Here is a 25034-nt window from a genome sequence, read left to right as displayed (position 1 = left end):
CAATCAGTGTGAATTCTTCAATCAGTGTGAATTCTTCTAAACAGTGTGAATTCTTCTAAACAGTGTGAATTCTTCTAAACAGTGTGAATTCTTCAATCAGTGTGAATTCTTCTAAACAGTGTGAATTCTTCTAATATTTTAATCAGTGTGAATTCTTCAATGAAACGGGCATTATTTAAATCATGCATGTCATTGAATCAGTAGATTGCTTTCACTATATTGAAAACTTTATTATAAAATATCATTTTATAAAGCAATACTTTAAAATTTTAAATGTATAATACGGCTACCTATTTGATAATTAGCTATTTGCAGAATTCAGCAATTCGTGAATTTGTAGAGCATGTACTTTCTCTTAATTAAAAGACTAATTATGCTTTCCACTTTCCACTTAGAGTCACTGAGATTTGTTATTAAGGCATTGACTTCGGAACCTATTTCCAACGAAAAATTATCATGTATGCAGGAACAGATCTGAGTCGGGGCCAAATGCCTTCTTGGTAGTGTGGTGCAGAAGACGGGGCTTTGTCACTTCGGACAAACCCCCTCCTTGGCATCTGAAAGCGACTCAAAATTTTAAATGTATTTTATGTCAATAGAATTTTTTTCTTGCTGTCTGCCATATTTCTGCTACAGTATCGCTAATATATTTCAGTTCCTCACTAAGCCAATCTTTGGGAATCTCTCAATACATTGTTGATAGTTTTAATTTGATAGTTTGATGGCGGATATTTTAGATATTCCTTATGTTGTTTTGTCCTTCCATGCGAGTGAAAATATTTATTAATAATGACAGAAAAAAATTCAAACCTACAAACAATCAGTAAAGACCTCTAATAGTACAATAGTTGGATAGCTCTTCAATGCTTTTTTGAAAGTTCAAGTGCCGAATAATTTCATGAAAATGCTGTAAAAATGTTGTTGGCCCTTTTGTACTCATAGGGATACTTATCCTAATAACTTTAAACGGAATATATTTACCACTATTCGTTTGAAGCAGCATCCGGAACTCCAAACAATTGTGGTGGTAACATTATAAGCCAGATAACAACTTCCGGAGAAGAGAGTACTCTTTTGTCTATTGGTTATGTTACTCGGCTATGAACCCTAACGTTGCGAGTTCGAACCTCAATCCGCACATTGGTGACCCGGACGTGATTTGAACACGCAATCAACTCGCAACGTTATAGTTCATAGCCGAGTAACAAAGCCACTAGACAAAAGTGTACACTCTTCTCCGGAAGTTGTTAACTGGCTTATAATGTTACCACCACACAATAATCAAAGGATATAAGTATATGTTACTTTATTTATATGTAATATAAATAACTTATGAACGATCTAATTTGAAATGTTTTCCAGTCGTAATTTAAAGGTCAATGAATATGTTCGAATGATCAGTGCTAAATAGACATTGGTCAAGAATTCATCCCCTGTTTTGCTTTCTGCAGGGCATGATCTACATTCACGACAGTGAGATCATCTCCCACGGTAATCTGAAGTCATCCAACTGCATCGTAGACAACCGCTGGATGCTTAAGATTACGGACTTCGGTCTGCACGAATTCCGCGCCAACCAAGACCTGCCTGCAGACGTGCAAGACGTCCGGAACAGATGTAAGAACCACGCAATTCTTTCTCTTCTAAATGAACTTCTGATTCCCTTTCTTAAAGCTCCAAGATAATTTAACTTTAGATCTTAAAAATTCTTCTAAACGTAAAACTAGGTTTAGAATGGACACGACTGAGTAAACTTCTGCAAAATATTGTATTAAATGGACGTACGTTATTTGTTCAGTTGATGGCATATATCTATTATATGATTAGTAATTCCTTTAATTTTATAGAATCCTTAACCAGATAATAGATAAGCTGCAAAGAGGTCATTGTACTTGGGAATTTTCTAAAGTAATTGGTTTTATTAAGAATTCATATTTAATATTTATAAGGTACGAAACGACACTGTGGGTATAAATGAAGACTTTATTCAAAGTATACAACATAGGCCTGAGAACAACGATCCCATTGATTAACAAACCGAAAGATTCCTTGTTCCCAGAAATTTCTGTGGCCATGACGAGACCCAGTCCTTCCTTGCGTCCTTGATTTCGCCATCCGAGTTGAAGCGCTTCCCATTCAGGGGTTTTTTTAGAAGACCAAATGCATGAAAATCGCAGGGTGACATGTCCGGGCTGTAGAGAGGATGGTCGAGCTGCTCCCACTTGAACTTGGATAGTTCTGCGTGTGTGACCCTGGAGCCGTGTGGCCGCGCGTTATCATGGAGCAGAACCACACCCTCCGTGAGTAGCCCCAGTCTTCTGGAACAACTACCGCTCTCAGAAATCGGATAACGCCGCTCAATCGTCGAATTTTGCAATGCGAACGCCATCCTGTCTTCACATGCACTGCCACGTCAATTGGATGGCGGTCTTTATAAGAGCATCTGCTCTCCCCTGCGCATATGGGCTCCCGCTCAGGCTCTGATCTACGCCGGCGACTCCAATCGTATCCCTAGATGCCTCGGGATACGATTGAAGTCGCTGGTTCTCCCATAGCGGCATAGGCAGATATGTTAACGGTTACGTTGTTACGACATTTCGTACCTTTTCATTTGAACACCACTAAAGTTTACATCAAAATATGCTTTTTCTTCAAAGGCTACTTATATACTTAAATAATTTATTAATCATTTTATCTTTATATTAATTAAAAAACATCATATAAGCATTAAAACATTTGCATTTTTGAAAAATCCTCTCCGAACATAGTCGGCTACCTTAAATTAAAATATGGGTATTTGAAGAAATTATATTCGTAATTGATCACCCGCCACATTTAATAACAGGAACCTTGCCATTAACTTTTGAGTTCATCTGTTTACAGAGTATCCATTCTAATCCAAATCCATTCACTAATTTCTAAACTATTAGGGACATGCATATACTTTCAAAAGAAAAAAACGCCTTAAATGACATTAAATAATTAATTTTGCGTCTGGATTAATAAATACAATTCTGAAAAATTACAATGTCTATATTTTTATGCCATCGCCGAGTCCTGTTTGTCACATTTGGTAAAATATTTTTGGCTCACTGACGTTCTTTTTTAAATGGTTCCCTTCTTTTGTATCCAGAACTAACTGAATAAAAAAAACTGAATTTTTTTTTTATTATTATTATTATTTTAAACCAATAAACATGCTACACGTTTATAGTCAGATTTTTCTCGCGCCAACTTTAGATATGGTCTAAAATCTCAACTTCAAAAATTTACAATGTTATTGGAAACTAAAATAGAGATCATACTTATGCAGTTTTAATCGCTGAAGAATGGAATTTTCACTGTTATTAATATGTCAAAAGATTTGTTAAAATTTAAGTAGTAAAAATATCTTACCAAACTTGACTTAAAGGCCCAGGGGACTGCATAAAACTTTGGTGTTGTTGTTTCTTATGGCACGTGCCATGGACAAGCCCGCTGTTCGAAGACAGCCGATTTAAGCCTGAGGGGGAGCGCCTCTTGTTTCTATAGTAGCGCCATCTAGGGCCAAGAGAACGACTTAGCTACACACACGTCACAACCCTTTTTACGGGGCGGACTTCATTCACGCATTTCATTCACTCAACCACATATCGTAATTTAGACCTGAATCAGAGAACGATCATCTCATCCAGTACCCCCCAGTGGTATTACTCTCGACATGGAGGACAGAATTAAAGCTCGTCAGCCACCAAGCACGCGGGGAATCTTCGGCCAGCGGGATTTGAATTCGCAAGCTAAGGGACGCGAATCCGACGCTCTACCAACCAGGCTATCCCGGCATAAAACTTTAAAATTCACAAGTTTTTCAGAAATACAGTTATCAACACAAAAAACGCAAAATATAATTTTTTACATCATTTATAATACTTTTCTTTCGAGAAATATATGAAAAAAGGATCAGGAAAATTGCGTAAAAAGTTGGATTTCCTAACTTTTTTTCAGCGTTACATTAATTGAAACCACATAAACAACAAAACTTTGCGTCGTTTAAAATATACTTTATCATTTGGAAATATATGCTAATAGGGCTGAAGGGACTGCATAAAAATTTGTATTGCAGTTTTTTTATTTTCTCATATACAAAGTATAGAGAAAGTATTGTTATCATCAAAAACAATCGATCTCGAGATTTTAATGAATCTGTAGGTTTTTGACTGCCCTGATTTCGAAATACATATTTTTGGAAAATGTCCATATGTCTGTCTACGACAAGTATAATTCAGAAACGCTTTGAGCTAGACAGATGAAATTTGTAATACGATCTTTACTCCCAATTGGTAGATTTCTATCAAATTTTGAAAAAAAATTTGTTTAAGGGAAATCTGTCTGTCCATCTATTCAAATATAAGTTAACACTATTATTACATACCGAAGAGAGCTAGATAGATAAAATTCGGTAATTAACACCTACTGTGTAGACACGTGTCAAATTGTAATGTAACTGTAGCCATATCCAACAAGGGGTTGACCGTCTGCCGGTCTATACGTTCAGAAACTTGGAAACATATCAAATTTGGTATGATATTTTGTGACTATAAATGTAGTTGTGTGTCAAATTTTGATTTTAAATGGTTAGAAAAAATGCGTCTAAAACACAAATTCAATTTTCGAATATTATCCAGGGATTAATCGTCAAAACATTCAACAAGGATCTCACGACAGATTCAGTAAAAATGTTTAATTTATCACAAACGTTAATATTTCGTAACTATTGTACGCAGTGCCATGCAAGTCTATCTTTGGGATAATACGAGGGGTGATACAAAAAAAAGTTTTCAAGCAGCAGCATTTGGAAAGTAGAAATTGTGGATGGGAATATAGTTATCTAGAGTGGAGACAGATGGCGCTAGTTGTCTTAGACTGGTTGTTCGAGCAGATAGGGTTAATACTGAGACCTGAAACAGCGACAGTAATGGCAAGAAATCTAAAGAAGTGGTCTCACACAGAGGTGTCAGCCATGATACGATTTCTATGGGCCAAGAATGTGTTCCCATGGGGCATTCACAGACAAATCGTTGAAGTGTACGGGGGGCGAAGCAATGAGTAGACAACAGGTGGCCTAAATGGTGTCGTTCTTTTGAAGCGGGCAGAGAGATTGCTGGAAACGTTTAGGTGGGAGGTCTGGAGCTACCCCCCATGCAGCCCCGATTTGGCACCCAGTGACTATTTCCTTTTCCCGACGTTGAAGAAACTCTTATCAGAAACAAGGTTCATATCAGACGGTGATGTTCAAAAAGGGGCCGAGAACTGGCACAATAGCCAGGGACCTGATTATTATCAAGACGAGTTAAACAAATGGATCCAGCGGTGTGATAAATGCCTCAACAGGTTTGGCGATTGTGTAGAGAAGTGATCGCCATATATGTCTCTTAATTACCATTTGTATCCTGTATCTATTGTTAATAAAGCATTTTTCCTTTGCCTTGTAAACTTTTTTGGATCATTCCTCGTACCTTTATTAGAGAGTATGCAGGAAAATTTTGTGGAGGTCACTTTCAGTGGTTCAATATATTTATCGACTCTATATAATCAATTACATTAAAAACAGAAATCATAATTTTTTTATGTCATTTAGGGCATTTCACATATTGCTTTATAAATTAACTATTGGAACATGTTTCGAGTGGATACTTTGAATTTTGCATTATTATAAGCTCCCAATCCATTCTACCTTTCACGAGTTAAATTTTTTTTTCAGCCATCATGTGGCGTGCTCCAGAACTCCTGAAAAAGCTGAGTTACCATCCCCGTGGGACACAAAAGGGGGATGTGTACTCCTTTGGAATTATCCTTTTTGAAATACTGGGCAGAAAAGGGCCGTGGGGTTTGCCGGAACCCTCCTTAAAATGTAAGTAACTCCATATTTTTTATGGGAAATATATTTTTACTTTCTTTTAAAAATTGTTTAAAATTTTACTATATCATAATACTGGTAATATTCCTTGCTTGGCAATCATTCGCTTATAAATTTTGTAATTCGCCTTTTATATATTATTTCTTTTTAATTTCTGAAGAACATGTTGCATTAAATTTCAGTGATGCTAGTAATTTCATTGCTATTTACTGGTGCATTTATTTGGATAAAATAAATTAAAGTTTTTTTTATTTTTATTTATTTATTTTTTGTAACACTCTAATATAAATGCTTTCATATTCTTGAAGATAAATTACGTGAATATGTCTCACACAAGGGCTTTTCCATTAAAATGAAATTTAAAGAATTCATATGTTTAGAATAATGAAAATTTTTGATTCCTTAAAGTCATCGATGTTCATACTTCATATGCAAAAATATTCTTTTGTATCCCAAATATGGGGTGAACAAAAACAATTTTCAGTTTCAAATGAAACAATTCGAATTATTTTTAAGCATTAAAAATCAAAATGATGTAGCTCTACTTTTATTGTAAATTAATAATGAGTTTCAGGTCTTGGTTAATTACTTTAAATAAGAGTTAATATATTTCGTATCAGTGAAAATTTTTTACTCCTTAAAACCATCAATGTGGATTCCTCATAACGGGCATATGTTTGCGTATCTTAAAATGAAGGTGAAAGAAATACTAACTTCAAGTGAAAAAATTGGACGGCATTTTTTAATATTAAGGATCCTAAAATTACAAAATCATGGTTCTCTACTTTTATATGAAATTAATGATGAATTTTCTGTTTTATAAATTACATTTAAATGTTAAAAAAGAATTTAAATGGTTTTGTATTTAAATTCAGTTTACAATGTAGATTGAAAAGAAACATTAGTCAAATTCTTATTCTAGTTCTTGCTCTATTTTGTACCAATAAAATATGAGTTTACTTGTTAGATTTTAAAATAAATGTTCAAAAGATGTCATGAGGTTTGAAATTTTTATATTTATCTTCATTTGAATAATTCTATCGTCTGAAAAATATGTCAAATGGTATTAGATTTGTCAGATCAAAATTCTGTTCATCTGCAGAAGATAAAATAAATTTCTAGCATAAATACTGTACATATAAATGTTTGCAGATGTCCTTTTGACTTACAGAATTTTGTTCATGGATTGTAAAATGAATGGGAATATAGTGATCAAACTCAGTGGCGGTAACTATTGCGGTAACTAACTTTTGGAGGTAACTATTTTGAAGGTAGTTTTATAAGAAAGCTACCTATAGAACAGTAAAGCAAATAAAGACAGGGCTATTTAAAATCAAACACGAAGATATTTTTGAAGAGAAGAAAACAATTGATAGAGTTGCTTACTAAACAAATCTCACAACTTTTTCTAACAATAGTTTACCGTCAGTGTGTGTGTGTGTGTGTGTGTGTGTGTGTGTGTGTGTGTGCTATATATCACTGACTTTATATAGCATCTATATATTTAAAATAATTACCAGAATCAAAAACACAGCTCGACTGCTGGTACAATTTCGTCAATTTTATTTTATATGAAGTCTCATGATCTCTAAATATGTCCTAATGTTTGTCTGTTCTCCCCTATCCTTCATTTCCGAAGGAGATTTCGAAAACACTAATTCATTTTACCTTTCTTATGGGAAAAAAATCTTGGCAGAATTCCCCATTTCCTACCATATATAGATTTTGCTGGCTTTTCTTTCGTGTAAAATTTTATGTCTCCTAGTAGATATGGCAGTTTTGATCAACAGCCATCCCCCGCCTTTCCTTTTAGAGGGATATCACAAAAAATCTGTGGTAATAACATCATAAGCCAGATAACAACTTCCGGAGAAGAGTGTACACTTTTGTCTAGTGGCTTTGTTACTCGGATATGAACCCTAACGTTGCAAGTTCGAACCTCAACCCGCACATTGGTGACCCTGGTTCTGAACAACCGCATCCTTCATTCAGCTGTCGTGGCTCCATCTACCGGCAGCAACCACTCACACACGCCCGCCGTCGCCCGCCATAACACTTGGCGCGATAACAACGTTCGTCGCTCGCCATAACGCCTGGCGCGATAATCACGTTCGTCGCTCGCCATAACGCCTGGCGCGATAATCACGTTCGTCACTCGCCATAACTGGCGCGATAAACTCTACCTACTCACTGGTGGGGGACTATTGTGGTGGTAACATCATAAGCCAGATAACAGCTTCCGGAGAAGAGTGTACACTTTTGTCTAGTGGCTTTGTTACTCGGCTATGAACCTTAACGTTGCAAGTTCGAACCTCAACTTTCACAAATCTTTGGCATAGACTCCAGCTTCAAAAATTAGACCAACTTTATTAATTATATTCGTTTGTTAGTTTCACTATTTTTGTATAGATAACTAACCAACTAGTACAATTTTTAAGTACTTTTATTTCTTGTAATATATTGTACTTCATCAAAGTTCATTGACATCATTAAATTAATACTATTATTGTAGTTGACGGATGAATAGCTGATCGTCAAAGGTGATTAGTTAATAATATAAATCGAGATCAAATGAGGGGGGAAACAAGAGGGACTTATTTTTTTTAATGTGCCTCCGATTATTAAAAACTCTTTTCTTTCCTTATTGCAGATATTGAAGATCGCGTGTGCAACCCTCAGCACTACGGCGGCGAGTTGTTTCGTCCCCCCTATCACACGCTCGACTGTCCGGACTACCTGAAGCAGTGCATGGAAGAGTGCTGGCAAGAAAACCCCGACGACAGGCCGGATTTCAAATTCATCAAAATTAAGCTAAGGCCTCTGCATTTGGGTTTGTAAGTGTTTAGACATGAAATAATTTCTTTGAGTGCATTGCCCATTACCTTTTTTGTTTTATTTGTTTCATTTTAGCTATCCGAAGGCTATTTAAGGATGGACTCATAAATGTGACTGTTTGTCAAACGAAAAGCGTGGTACTCGCTTCTGAAACTCCCTTCCCCTCTCTCTTATGTGTTCAAATACATATGGTCTTTTGGCCCACATTTAACCAATATGAGGTCCACATACATGGTGGATTTTGGGTGAAAGGACCTCTACACACATGAAAAGACCACTGGCTGCCGTGACAACCAGTTAATCAAGTTTAAGATCTAAATCAGTTTTAAGATCTGTTTGATTCATAGAGAAGAATATCAAATTAAGTTGCTAGAATTGCATATTAAATATACAAGAGTTTATTTTTTATTTTATATAACGTCTAGAAAAGGATGCTTTGAGTCTGTTTATCTATTTGACCCTCTGAGGGGTGTCTAAGTATTCAGTTTAGAATACCATGTCAACTATAACTTAAAAATAAACATTCACTATTAGCTCAAGATATTGTTGGATGTCACCACCATGTTGTTCGACATTCTGAATGTCGGCCATATCTGAAGATATCGAAACAACGTTGTTCAGCATTTTGTGCTAATAGGATCTTTTACATTATGGGTTTATTTTAATTACTTCGTGTAATTAAATTGAACAAAATTCTTGGTCGGCTAGGAAAGTACCCTCTCAGCTCTTATCAGATTCTTTGGCCTTCAAACTTTTATAAATTATAGAAAGCGTTAAACAATTATTATTTATTCACAAATCTTTTGTTACGCCCCACAGCAATCAATCCTAAAAGAAATTTTTTCTTAATCTCTTCATCAACCTGAACTGACGTCATGTATTGGTACTGGTAATAACCCTTTAATAGAGTATAGTATTGGTACTGGTAATAACCCTTTAATAGAGTATAGTATTGGTACTGGTAATAACCCTTTAATAGAGTATAGTATTGGTACTGGTAATAACCCTTTAATAGAGTATAGTATTGGTACTGGTAATAACCCTTTAATAGAGTATAGTATTGGTACTGGTAATAACCCTTTAATAGAGTATAGTATTGGTACTGGTAATAACCCTTTAATAGAGTATAGTATTGGTACTGGTAATAACCCTTTAATAGAGTATAGTATTGGTACTGGTAATAACCCTTTAATAGAGTATAGTATTGGTACTGGTAATAACCCTTTAATAGAGTATAGTATTGGTACTGGTAATAACCCTTTAATAGAGTATAGTATTGGTACTGGTAATAACCCTTTAATAGAGTATAGTATTGGTACTAGTAATAACCCTGGTACTTGGTAATGTATTGGTACTGGCAATAACCCTTTAATAGAGTATAGAGTTTAAGATCTGAATCAATTTTAAGATCTGATTAGATCGAATTGCAATAATCGAAATTCATAAAAACAACTGAAGCGTCCAACAAAAAAAAAAAAAAAAAAAAAAAAAAAAAAAAAAAAAAAGATTGCCAGTTTTTAACATTAAGTCAATAAGCGAAGTACGACTCTTACTTATTTGTCTTTCTTGTAGGAAATTGATATGTGAAGTCAGGGAATTTTGTTAATGTTCGCTTTTGTGTTTAAACCAAATATTACAGACAGATATCAGTCCAGTTTCAGAAACTGACAATTATTCGAAAGCTGGAAATCACAAGATAATGTTTGGGAATGGGTACCATGCAGAAAAATGACTTCAAAATCAATCAAAATAAGAAATTTGTAATGATGTTTTGTAATGTCGATAAAGAAATGAGACTCATTTACGATTGATGCGTTAATGGATACTAGTGACGTTGGTTTTGTCGATTTATTACATCTTTCCCTTTTTCAGCCAACCAGAAGAATCGCCATGGGTTAAAATTCAGAGAATGCGATATTTAATCTATATTTTTAGAATGCCTTTTGGGTAAACTGTGCCGGCATGCGCAAACAGATAAATTTATAAGCTACCTTGTTGTTAACAAGTAGTCCTAAGTCATGATAATATTATCGAAGCATTATTACAGGAAAGTGAAAACCTGACTTAAAATGAGACATTTTATGTCTCCCGTAAACCAGATTGTTTCGATTAAATATTCAAAAAAAAAATGAAAGATAACTACAAATTGGAATAAAGTTTTACTGTGCCGACTTTAATCTATACTTATAATAAAGCTCAATGTGTGTGTGTGTGTGTGTGTGCGCGCGCGCGTGTGTGTATGTGTGCGTGTGTGTGTGTGTGTGTGTGTGCGTGTGTGTGTGTGTGTGTGTTGGCGCTCTACAGGCCAGGTCATTTGACATAAAGCTACCAAATTTGGTGCATGTATACCTTAGAGGTCGGGAATGTGCACCTGGGGTCCCTTTTTTGAAATTTTAATTAGAATTTTAATTATTAATTAAAAACTAACTTTCCCGCCAAAAAAATCTTCCATTTTCCCCACCGCCAAATGAGTAAGGCTTTAGTTTATTTTTTCTCCCAACAGTAATAAGGTTAGGGTTAACATTTTACGGCGGATTATTTCAAACGATTCTGTTTATTTTCTTAATGTTTTATGCATTTAAAATTAAACGTTGTTAATTAATCCATGTTTCAGATTCATTCTGAAGTACTTTTGAATTAAAATAATACAGAATAAAGGAAATTAAAAATGTATAATCTGCATAGCGTTACCCCAACTGGCGTAGAAAAATTCACGCATTTGCGTTACCGTAAAAGGCGAAGAAAATTCACGCATGCGCACTGTGTTCTGATGGTTGGCATGGCAACCATTATCAACGGACGATTTAAATTACTTTTAGGTTAGTTGTATGCTTTTGTAAGTAAATTGTATTTATGTTAGTTATATATTTTTTGTATATGCTTATAGTTTTAAGTACATCGTTTTTTAAGTAATTTTTTTTAAACCTGTTTTCAATGATTTAAATTATTTTTAGGTTAGTTGCATGCTTTTGTAATTAAATTGTATTTATGTTAGTTATATATATTTTTTATATATGCTTATAGTTTTAAGTACATAGTTTTTTAAGTAGCTTTTTTAAACCTGTTTTCGACCGATTATTGTAAACGATTCATTTTATTTTCTTAATGTTTGATGCATTTAAAATGAAACATTGTTAATGAATCGATCCGTTCATGATGAATCTGAGAAAATTTTGTTGACAAATTCTTGAGATATTACATAAATTAAGAAAGATATTCTTTAGTGCCCATAAAGTTTAAACGCTCAGTGACTCTATTATCAGTAATCATATTATTAAAAAAATGCTTTGTTTCAGAAAAAAATATTATTATATTAATTGCAGATTAATACTTTACACTTTAATTTAAAGCATACATTCTACGAGGGGTAACAGAAAATGAGAGAGATACATATCACGTTATGACTGAAGGCCTTTATAATATTATGAGTGAATTATATGACTATCAAAATTTGAAGTTTTAAAATATTTTGCTGAAGAATCTATTAAAGTTGGAATTGCATAAAATATTTAATTATTAAAATTTTAACGAACATTAAGATTGGCGAACCTTCTGGTCGCCAAAGGCGGCTAGTCATTAATAAATCTATCATTTTTACAGCATAAGCTCAATGATGCTTCTGCATAATGCAGGTATTCAAGCAGAAATTTTTTGTGCATATAGTTTATATAATTTCCAGCAATGTCTCATGATGTCACCTGTCGATGATTTCAGATACTAAAGTAATGAATATTGCTAACAAAAATGTTTGGCCTTACGCATTAAACTTCTGCAAGTTTAATTTATATAAATGACGTAACTTTCTTGCTATTCCATCATAAAGAATAGTTAGGGTCTTTTTTTTTTTCCTGGATTCGCTCTATGTTCGTGATACGATGAGTAAGTAAACTTGGAAGATATGTAAAAAAAGAGGGAGAAATGAGTGTAACTAAGATCAGAGTTTGGATAATCATGATTTTGAGTAAATATTATTATTGCTATACAACCAGTGAGCTTTTTATTACGAGAACTTATTATTAAAGAATGTCCAAGGTCTCTTCATTCCATCATTGGCCTTAAAAACGGGAGTTCAAATCCAATCGAAATTCATGTACTGAAAAGGTTAATATTTGCTTGAAAATCAAGTGTCTGAAAGTAATATAGCCCCTTTAAGGAATCGTATGTCTGTAAATAATAAGAGGTACGCAATGTAATGATGGACCAAAGAATCCTTAACAGCTAATTCTACGAGAATATCACCTGCAATCGCGAGAGTTGTTTTTAATTTTAAATCCTGAAGAACTTTCGGACTTTTGAGAGGTATTAAAATTTTCGAATGTGTTTATTCGCAAGTTAATTCATTGAAACTTTTCCATTTCAAAACATGCACATTTTTACCGTTTAGAAATGCGAATATCTTCGACAACATGATATCGATTATGGAGAAGTACGCGTGCAACCTGGAGAGCGTCGTGAAAGAAAGGACGAACCAATTGCTGGAGGAAAAGAAGAAGACTGAAAACCTGTTGCTGCGAATGCTTCCAAAGTAAGCCAACGCACTTAATAATGATTCTTAGGGGCCACATCAATAAAGAAACTAGATACAAACATGATCTAAGCATTTAATAAAAAAGCAATTTTTAAAAAAATCATTAAAATTTTAATTAAAAATAACTATTTGATTTATCTATGTAACCTTTACAGTTGAAAGGAAACTTCCACATCACATATATACAGGTAATAAACTTTTTTTTGTTAGAGTGGGTGTTATGATCTCAACTTTTTTATATTGTTACATAATATGGTAAGTTTTGCGATAACTTCGGTAAAATTCTAGATGGACCCACCTCTTGGCGACTTATTTGAAATCTCGCCAAGTTGACTACTAATTGAATATTTGTTATTATTATCATATTTCAATTAAAAAACGATACTTGAAGGCCAGAAATAATAATAAAATAAATAAATAAATAATAATAAAATAAAATAATAAATAAATATAATAAAAATTAAAATTAATTAATTAAATTAAAAAATCGGTCTAGTTTTATTATTTATTAATAAAATAAAATAATAAATAAATAATAATGAAATAAAATAATAAATAAATAAAAATAACAATAAAAAATAAATAAAATAAATATAATATAAAATAAATTAATTAAAAATAAATTTAAAAAATTCCATCTAGGTTGCCACATTGACGACGTTATCGCCACTCATTTGGCGAGAATTCAAAAAGATGCCAAGAGGTGGCCTGTTGCTAGGACCCACCCATAACTTCATAGGGTACTTGTTTGTTTTTAATGCCTTCGCGATAAATTACCAAAAAAGGGAAACTGTCACCAACTTGGTGATTGGTAGTTAGCAGCTCGGCCTTAGTGATCATATGTTATGAAAATCATTAAGTAAACTAGGAAACACAGCAATCTTGGCGAATTCATTCTAGGTATCTTCTTTATATTGAAGCTTGGCAGTCATGGTGCAATCTGAAATTCATCTTGTAAGCCCATTTTATTAACACAAATTTCTATATAACGGAACTTGATGATCTTGGCATAATTTGAAAATTGGCAAGTAAAAAAGTAGACAGGCGAAATAAACAAGTATCACTTGTAGTATAGGTAGAAAATGTAATAGATATTTTGGATTATTTCCGTTTGTTCGATTGGGCTCAAAATTTGATACAAATTTTCAATTTCGGTCTAAATTTCTTTTATTCGGCTTGTTTCATTTTTGTTTTGTCGTCTTCACATACACATGAAAGCTAAAAATACAAAGTTTTCCACCGAAAAGTTTCAACCAAAAATAGACACATTTCTACAGTTTTAGAGTAAAAATGGAATCCTAAATTTCATTCATCTGTTTTATTGTGTTTTTGAATCATTGTGTCCATATATTTGATGGGAAGGAGTCAGTATCTCAGTATCTGGTCAGTATATAGGACTTTTCTAATCAGTACGTATTCAGTAGGACGGACTCACCATCTAATAAATATATATCCAGATAGGACGAAGTATCTCCAGCCCTGACAATATTCAGGACTAGAGATATTGATACACAATCAAATTTGATTTTGGATTTATCTCATCATTTTGAACATTGTCAAATGGTAAATACTAGACTTGGGTTAGCAAACCCATTCGTCAAACTTCCATCCCACACTGACACAATCAATAACATACCAGCGTGGGGCCATTTGACCTATAAGGAGTCATTTAATGGAGATGATATTAAACTTCAAAGGTTAATAAAAAGAACTAAATGTCCTAATATAAAAAAAAGCTTATCGATTTTTTTTATTCCATTGTTAATTTAAAATATGATAAGTACTTTTGTTACAATATCGGGTGATATATAACTATTTTAACTATTGAAATATTTATAATATTAAATACTTTAATAATTAATATTTGCTGAATTATATTTAAGTATTAAATTTATATATTTAAAAAATTTACATTATAAAGTACGATATGAATATCTTTCACTAAATACTAACCGCATATTAGACTATTAAATATAGATCATGATTACAAAAACATAAAACTTCCGCTGAATTTTCATTAAATGTATATATATTTGGGATCGTGTTTTTGTTTTTCACAAAAATTCAGAAGTGTAGCTACAATTGAAATCTTTAGCATAACGGTAATTTTAAAAAAGCAGAAAAACCAAAGAAACGTGAACTGACGTGAAAAGTCAAATGATCAAAGTCAGTTGAAACGTGAACTGACTTTGTTGATTTGTCATTCTGAAAAATTTGAAATGATTGCCAATGACAACTGAAGATGACAGTATGTTCCTATACACAGCTACGAACGACCGCTTGAGGCAATATGTGTTTCTTCGCGTCTAAGTTTACAGAAAATTCTCAATTACATTAAGCAATTCTTGTTACAAAGATTGCCCAGAACATCGATTTCTGTCTCCTAAAACCAAATTCTAAATAAATATAGGAAATATTTTTAATTCCTCTGGAATCGAATTAAGGATTTTTGATTGGGTGTAATCATACTCAACATAATTATTTAATTTTCTCGTTTTCAGTTTTCAATAGCCACTATTTGTTTATTCTATTCACTAGTTTGTAAATTAACGGAGATTATTATGGCTGCATGCCTTGAAAGAATGCCTATCTTATTTTAAAATAAGGTTGAGTTTCCACTTTTTTACTATGCAGTCATCATTATGATATAATATTTATTCATACATACGATGATGATAATGTTTGAAATATTTGTTGTTTCCTTAATACCCATTTACATTCACTCTAAATTGCTGTGAGAAAAGATAGTGACGTTTTATTTAGGAAATAGAATTCTATACACTAAATTGGGAATGAAGATCTTAATGGCAAGTAGCTAGTTATCATTTAAAGGAATGAGAATAAATATCATGACAATGGAAGGCAATAAAAACATAAAGGGAAACTTATCGCGAAATTCTTTAACTTTCAGGGGAATTCTTACAATAAAAAATACTTTCTTTCTTCAGGGAGTCGAGTTTAAGTTCTTTTGTCTGAAGAATTATTATTATTAAATGATTAAAACTTGTTTAAAATAATAAGAAAAGCTTCTAAATATTTATAAACTGTGTATAATTATATTTTTATCATCATGTACAGGAAATCAAACATTAATTTCATTGGGTTGGAAAAATTTGTATTGAATTTTTTTTTCAAACAAAATTAAAGAATTTATTAGAAAATTTTTAATTAGCACAATCATTTTCTTTTTGATGTTTATATATTGAATAAATTTGTCGAGGGTTGATTAACTGTATATATTTTTGATTAACCAACTATAAATTGTTTTGGATATTGACAACTACACAGGGTATATTTAAATATACCATTCTATTCATGGTCTAATGATTAATTTCTAAAAAGTTTGAGATAAGAATATAGTTTCAATTCTGAAAAAGTTTTGATGTTGTAAACAATTATATTAAGCATTGGTTCATCAATAAATATATTGCTGAAAAATTACAAAAGCTAAATTTTTATACAGCCCTACCTTTTTATTAACCGTATTTAGAGAAATATTTTTGTCATGATAAGCTTTTCAACAAAAAGCTCCATTCATGAGTGACAAAATCTGACCGAGTTATAAATCTTTAAATATCAATATTTTAGATCAATCAATGTCCTTTTTTAGGGAATGGAGTTTGTTGATTATCTTTCTCGAGGTAGCTGTTGGAGGATTTAAAATACTGAAATTCAAAGCTATATTATTCGATCAGAGAAGAGAGTTATTTTTTTTATTTGTTTAAAATGTTAGTTTGCTACAAACATTTTACAAAATATTATGACTACAAGAGGAACACAGAACAAAATTTAAGATCTAAATAAGAATGTTTTCTGCAATACTATCATTGGCACAAACAGCATAAAAAAGTAATATACTTCAATTAAAGCATTCCTCAGAATGCAATTATATGTTTATCTCTAATGGTTTAGAAATTAGTTATTGGGCTGTTTAGAATGGGCGTCCTGTGTAATTACAGTTCATAAAATATTAATACCAGATTGGAAGTTTTACAGTCCTTCGAATCCCACCAGGAAAGCACTTCAGATATATGGATGAAAAGCTTCCGGTATGGTAGTTGGTTCTCACCATCCGGAAAGGCACAGAACTGGTGTGGGATCTATTATCCTCTACCGATGGTGGAACGTACTGCCCACGGGAAGAGTTGTACCGTGGCCGGTGTTGATTGGTTGCTGGTTGGTTGCTTGAAGTTTTATGGCGCAAGAACCATATCTGGCCATACTGCGCCAAGAAAAATGTAAAGTAGGCTTTATTAATAATTATTAATATCTACAGCACCAGTCTATGATAATAGTTTCATAAAACATAAATATTGTTACAAATATGTAATTTTGCTACCCGGTACGAATTATGTCGTCCTGGGAAAAATCGTTAAAACCCTTTGTAAGATCTGTCCTGTGCGTCAATGACCTGTGAGCTTGGCGACCATTTGGTGAATAGATAATACTGGAAAGTTCGAGAACTTTCACGATCCATCCACTAAGACACGAGGTACAGCCAGGTACGCCCTGATTGGTCTGAAGATTCCAGCCCCTCCTCCCGGAACTATAAAAGACAGGCAATCTGAATCTGAAGAGGAAGTCGTGTGTATCGTCAGAAGAAGTTGTGTGGATCTTCAAAAGTTGTGTGTGTGAGAGAGGAGTCGGAGTCGCTGACAAATAAGAGAAATTAGAGGATGAGACAGCAAAGAAAGCTGCTGAACTAATGAACTATTAGAGATTAAATGCGCTGCGTCATTACGATTTATTGGCGGTATTTTTGCAGTAGAAAATTTTTTTGTAACAATATATAGCATTTAAAAATGTAAAAAAGAAAACAAACAATCATTTAGAAAAAAAAAGTAAAAAGGAAACGAATGATGGAAATTTGTTCCTGTTGACCTTTAGGACTCAACATCAGTTCCTAGCCATGCTGTCGCTGGGATCCAGTTATTCTGATTTATCTGTGTGCCTCAGGGTTGGGTCGGAGTAGCCAACTTGGGATTATGGTCCTTCGAAATATCCATCAATATGTTATTAGCTTGAATTGATTCTTTACTACTCTTCGATGTAGTCAGCAAACTTTTTTCTGTGAAATGGTGATATACAATTCTACTAACATAAACTAAATAAATATTACATAAAATTAGCTGTAATTATATGGCTGATCCTTGTAGATCAAATTCATTATCAAAGGATCATAAGAAAGAAAAACGTATATTAAAATATAGGGATATTTTCTCGTTCTATTAGTTACATTCAGGTATATTTACTCCTATGAATTTCATAAATATTCAATTGCATTTTTCTTTAAAATGCTAAGTATTCATTACAATGTTTTACAGACCTGTTGCGGAGCAACTCTTAAGGGGAGAGAAAGTGGAGGCCGAGAGCTTCGATTCTGTCACCATCTATTTCAGCGACATCGTGGGATTCACATCACTCTCTGCCATTAGCACGCCTTTGCAGGTACTTCATTGTTATCTATACTCTTTGTTGTTAGCACTCATCTGCAAGCACTTATTGTTCATCTTCACTCTTTGTTATTAACACTCCTCTACAGATAACACTTCCTGTTTTTCCATCAGAAATGTAATTATTAATAATTTATAATCGTTTTTAAATTCATTAGTTTTTTTTTTCCTTGGAATAATAAAAAAATAGAATGCATGAAATGGCTTCGATTTCGAATATTTCAGATCAATAAGGTATCAATATTATGTAACTATAATCCTCCTTAGTATCTACAGTTAAAATCATTAAAAGAAAACCCTAAAGATGTCAAACTTGTCACGTTGATGCTCTACTTGATTATTATCTTTGTTTTTTAATATTTTGTAAGTTCCGAATGGCAACTGTAATAAAAATGGAATAATGTTATGGTATTTTGAGAATGGCTTTTGAGTAGAGTTTCTTACTTTGATCATATTAATAAGCATGATTTGCGCCATAAATATATATTTCTGAGTGAAAATTTGGGAAGTTAAACAAAGAGAGTATATATTTGAACTACAAAAACGTTTGTGTTAATGTGGAAGAAGAGAAGTTTCATCCATTTTATGACTACACAAAACATCGAGTTTTAATATACTTCTGGTTCGGAAAGTACAAAGTGCGAAACGGAACAAAACTACCTTCACAGTTATGTTTCCTATATGCTAACCTCCTTCCCTTTGCAATAATAGAAATAGCATAAATATGGCTTACTGCATTTAAACTGTGTTTCGAATGGAATATTGATGAGAAATGAAACAATAGCAGATATCATTCTTTTTTTTTTTCTTTTTTTGTCTCTCACAAATTTTTTTAACATTTTAATTTTTATTTTGTTAAAAGTGTGAAGCATCATTTTTTATATTAAATAGATTGATGTCTCTGATAAAAAGTATGAAATATTTCTTTTTGAAAACATAAAATTTTGTTCAAAATTAAATAAAGTATTACGAATTTCGCAGAAGTATCATATAACATAATCATCCATATTTAGATTTCCAATAAAATGATTCAAGGAATAAGTTGAACTTTTATAAAACTTCAAAAAAAAAGGAAGATTCAGAAAATCTTTATAATTTTATTATCTTCTTTCGCTCTTTTAGCTTCAAACGAGCGAGAATATGTGTTGCGTTTTTTTTTTTTTTTGAAACTCGATACTGTTTTATATATATATATATATATATATATATAACAAAGCTTTTATCTCCCCGATTATTGCATAAAAATTAAGAACTTCGGATAAGACTTTGAATGCCATAAGTAAGTGCTAAGATTTTTACTTTCCAACTCCCGCTCAAAAGCGTCTCATGCTTCGTAATACAGTGAGAAAAAAACGAATGTGCATTTTACTAGCTGTTTTGTTAAATGATTAAAACTAAAATTTGAAGCAGAACTACAAATTTCGTATAGAATCATTTACCATATTTGTATAGGTAAATTACTGCTTTTTGAATTTTCGCGTTTGATTGCGTGTATGCGAATGTATAGGCCAACGGACCGTCAGACCAATCTTGAACAAAATTTGACACAATTCAATTACACTTTAAATGTTAAAACTATGTCCCGAATATTATCCATCCAGTTCTTTATATTGTAAAGATGTCGTGTGCACTTGCGCTCAGGTTTCCTGCGAATGGATTTCATTCGAAACTTTTAAGAATATATATATATATATATATATATATATTAAACTCTTAATTTAAACCAAATTAATTTCCAAAGCTTTATCTTAATTTAGCCCATAGTAATTTCATTCTCTTATTTCCTGATTCAATTCCACGTACGAAACTGTTTAAAAAATTACTACTCAATACGTATCAAATGAAAGTGATCCCTTCGATGCCCTTGCGAAAGTGTCAAAGGTCAACACGAGTATTCAATTGGTGCGTGGCCGGAAATCCCATGTTGTATAAGACTAGTGATGATTTGTTTCGGTCCTTTTGCTCTTTCTTACTTCTACTTTTGTGCCGCGCTGCGCCTTCTTGTAAATAATCGTGCCTGTCCAGGAAGAGAATAAAACGAAATTAAGTCTATTCACGAAAAATAAAACGAAATTAAGTCTATTGTCAAACCTGCATTCTGCTTCAACCAAAATAACATTACATATATATATATATATATATATAGAGAGAGAGAGAGAGAGAGAGGGAGAGAGAGAGAGAGAGAGAGAGAGAGAGAGAGAGAGAGAGAGGAAGAGAGAGAGAGAGAGAGAGAGGAAGAGAGAGAGAGAGAGAGGAAGAGAGTTGAGAATTTATTTTTTCCACAAACAAACAGGCACAATCTCCAAAATGAGTTTCTCGGAAGATCTGAAACTTGGAGTTTCTCTTTTTTCTCTTTCGTACACAAGACAATAAAAATAATATAATGAATGATGGAAACAAATCAGTCAAATGAATTATAAAATTGGATCTTACTTTCTACTAATTCTCCCCTCCTCTTTTTAGGTTGTGGACCTCCTGAATGATTTGTACACTTGTTTTGATTCCATCATTGGTAACTACGATGTGTACAAAGTGGAGACCATCGGAGACGCCTACATGGTGGTCAGCGGCCTGCCCATTCGGAATGGCGATCGTCATGCAGGGGAGATTGCATCCCTGGCCCTCAGGCTGCGCCAAGCCATCGAAACTTTCGAGATAAGGCACAGACCCAAGGAGAGATTGAGTCTGAGGATTGGTATTAATTCGGGTAAACAGATTATTTATTTATTCCATGCTATAAAGCCTAATTTGGGTAGACTGGATGGGTGTAAGTTATAAACAATATAAATAAATAATTCCTTGCTAAGGAATTTTATTTGAGAATTTTAATTAATATTGTAAAAAATTGCCGTTTATATTATTCTGATAGCAAAAATTAGCTGGATAATTAATTAAATTCAGCATCAACAAATTAGAGGACACATTTCTAATGTCAGTGTCTTTCATTTATTTCTTTAAAATGAAGTAGAGATTTCTTTAAGCTTAATTTTAGTAATATTGGATAAAAATATCGAAATTTCAAGAGAATTAAATTTAACTATTTGGAACTAAGAAGTACATTTTTGGAAAAAGGGTTTTTTTAAGAATCAACACCTAGTTTTAATGTATATACAGTAAACTACTTATCAAACTCATAACAAAGGACTTCATTATATCTATGTGCATGTTATATTTTCTTTGCTTGTGTTATAATGCATAAATGAACATAGTATTTATAAATGAATATCCCAACTTTGCACGACTATTAAAAGAAAAGAAAACAAAGTAAAATCATGATGTTCATTGGAAATTACAACTAAGAAGCTATAACATGTTGAACATAGTTAGAAGTGTTCATTCTAAGTCTTCTCTGAAAATATGAACGTTATCAAAGCTCTACGATAGTTCATCCCATACTTTTAAACATCTCTAATGTGATGCTTTGAAAGTCTGCAAATATGCAAGTTTCAAGTTCGTCAGCGTTAGTTATTAGCAGGAGGACAAACGCCTAATGTTTGAAGTACCCCAATACAAAAAAAAATTAAGTGTTGTCATGGATGCATATCTGCCCCCTTTCCAAGTTCCACACCAGACAAGCAGAACAAATTGTGAGATGAATAATGGTATCCTTCACATTTTCTGCAGAAGTTCATATTAAATACAGTATAACTGCGGCGAATTTTAACTTTCAATTGTTATTTTTGATTTCCGGTTACAACAAGGCCATATTTTGATATATTTTCTTTTAATAAAATTAAGAAGTTTAGATATCTATTTATAAACACACTGTATTTAGAAAAATGTATGGTTCTATTATAAATATAGTAAACCCTCTATCAAATGTATAACAAAATGCTTTATGTATGTGGCCTAATTTGTTTGCTTTCATTTTATTCCGGCACATAATTGTATTAATGAAAGTACTTGTTTATTGTTTTAAATATAATAATTTATTGTGAAATATACATTGTGATTTAAGATACTACTACCTTGATATTAGGGATTGCAATACCGGTATACCGGGATACCGAATACCGGTATTTTGAGCCATTTGTACAATTTTGTAATACCGGTATTCACAAGTTTAAATACCGGTTTTTCGGTATTTACTAGAAATTTTTAAAATTTCTCCACTATATGTTCAGGTACCGCGAACATAGCAAAATAGTATGCGTTTTTATTTTTATGTCTCCATAATGGGCGAAATTAATTAGCTAATTAACGGTTTAATTAATTGCTTAAATCTAAATTAATGAAACATGGATTATCCCTGAAAGAAAATATTGTATCCTTAACGACTGATGGAGCTTACAATTATGAAAAAAGTTGGAAAGTTGATTAGTGCAAATCAGCAGTTGTGCTATGCACATGGAATTCAATGAGGAGTAATAGATGTATTATATCAAAAAGATAAAGAACAGAAGAATCCAAATACTGTGGATATAGAAATTTCGGATTCCAACTTTGAAAAGAGTAAGAGTGAGAGTGATATTGACAATGAAGATAATGACAATGTAATTGTTGAAAAAGATATTGTTAATGAGGATGAAATATTAACCTATCAAGAATTGCTTCCTATAATTTATAAAGTTCGAAAAATTGTTAAGATATTTAAACGTTTACCTATAAAAAGGATATTTTACTAAAATATATACTAACTGAAAATAAAACAGAATATATGTTAATATTAGATTCTAAAACACGTTGGAATAATTTACTCCTAATGATGGAACGATTTTTGACACTGAGAAGTCCAATGCAAAAAGCAATAATCGACTTAAACCTGTAAATTAATTTTTCAGATAGTGAAATCGTCTTAATATCCAGAACTATATCAGCTCTACTTCCAATAAAACTGACTATTGAGGCATTGTGTTGGAGAGATTCTAATTTATTAACAGCTAATGTAACAAATTTCATGGTGCAGTCACTGAAAGAACAGTACACATCACTATCTGAAGAATTATATATTACATTGAAAAATCGCACAGAAGAAAGGCATACCGAAATAGAAAATGTCTTACGGTATTTACATAATTATAATGATTTTAAAAATGGAAAATGAAAAAGAAGAAAAGAAAATAACCAATTCAAATCTGATTAAGTTTAGAGTAAATTTTCTTAAAATTTTTTACCTACAAACCTATCCACATTCAGAAGAATTCGGTTCAATTATCGAAGATTATGATGTCACTACTGTCGATAGTTAAAAGGAATTGTCTCTTGAACAAAAATTAGATTTAGCGATAAATAAAAAAATTTCAACGAACCAGAATACAATACAGAAATCAGCTATATCCAAAACCATCCGACGAGAAATCGATTTATTTGAAGATGAGGGATTTAGAGGTAAATACTTGGAAAAAGTATATTGCACATTGCTAACAGTACCATCAACTAGTGTAGATGCCGAAAGAGCGTTTTCGACATCTGGTCATTTTTACACAAAATTACTTTTCAGGCTTAATGACAGTACAATTGATGCATTATGTTTTTTTTTAAGATCACATTTCAAAAAGTTGTAATAGTACCCCAGACTGAATAGTGATGTTTACACTTTTTTTTTGTGATTTAAATAAATAAGATGTTTCTTTACTTTTTTGTGATTATATACTGTTATAATTAATAAGTTACAAATTATTTTTGTGATATTTACACTCTCTAACAAAACTGGCAAATAAAACACCTGTGTTTTCTTCCTTTTTCTAAAATTTCTAATACCGGTATTAAAACCGGTATCCCGGTATTAAGATTTAAAAAATACCGAATACCGGTATTGAACTTTTGGTCCGGTATTGCAATCCCTACTTGATATACATTTTATTCTTGAAATACATTTTGATGACATTTGGCAAAAATATTTTTTGAAGACAGTTCTATTGCAACAATCCGTTTTCTGTTTTTCAGAGATAGAAATAATTTCGATCACTTCGTTTCACTGTTCTGTATTATATCTGCTTTATATTCAAAAACGCATATGCTTTAAAATGCTTCACGAAAAAATTACGACATAAAATCGCTGTCCCAACAATAGTGACCGCCAATTTTAATAAAGCATTGCTCTCCGTCATAACGGCGCAGTAAGTCATATTCGCATGGAGGGTTCATTAAAAAACCATGTACCCACCCAGATAATAACATTTTATTAATAAAGGGAATTGTTATAATGGTAATTGATTCTTGTGATAGCACATCTGATAGCCTGTGATTCCGAAAATCGCATCTTGCTTAATCTGCTGTTGAATAGAGCATTTACTGATGATAACATTACGCCAACTAACAAAACGTAGATTACTCCCTTTGCAAACGATTTTTTTTTTATGTTACGATTCTCTGGCACTCT

At 32.4% G+C, this 25034-nt stretch overlaps 1 protein-coding gene across 1 annotated transcript in view; it reads left to right on the top strand.

The window, feature by feature from the left end:
- LOC129965696 (guanylate cyclase 32E-like) overlaps positions 1-25034 on the top strand; it is a 230856-nt gene that overhangs the window by 193785 nt on the left and 12037 nt on the right. The window contains exons 15-20 of the mRNA XM_056079805.1: positions 1452-1617; positions 5741-5890; positions 8547-8730; positions 13116-13256; positions 18584-18707; positions 21176-21419. Of these exons, the coding sequence (XP_055935780.1) occupies positions 1452-1617; positions 5741-5890; positions 8547-8730; positions 13116-13256; positions 18584-18707; positions 21176-21419 (1009 nt within the window). The remainder of the gene's footprint in view (positions 1-1451; positions 1618-5740; positions 5891-8546; positions 8731-13115; positions 13257-18583; positions 18708-21175; positions 21420-25034) is intronic.

Source organism: Argiope bruennichi, chromosome 4, assembly GCF_947563725.1.
Source record: "Argiope bruennichi chromosome 4, qqArgBrue1.1, whole genome shotgun sequence".
NCBI lineage: Eukaryota > Metazoa > Arthropoda > Arachnida > Araneae > Araneidae > Argiope > Argiope bruennichi.
The sequence above is the reverse complement of the archived record's forward strand: the minus strand, read 5'-3'. Positions and strand labels throughout refer to the sequence as shown.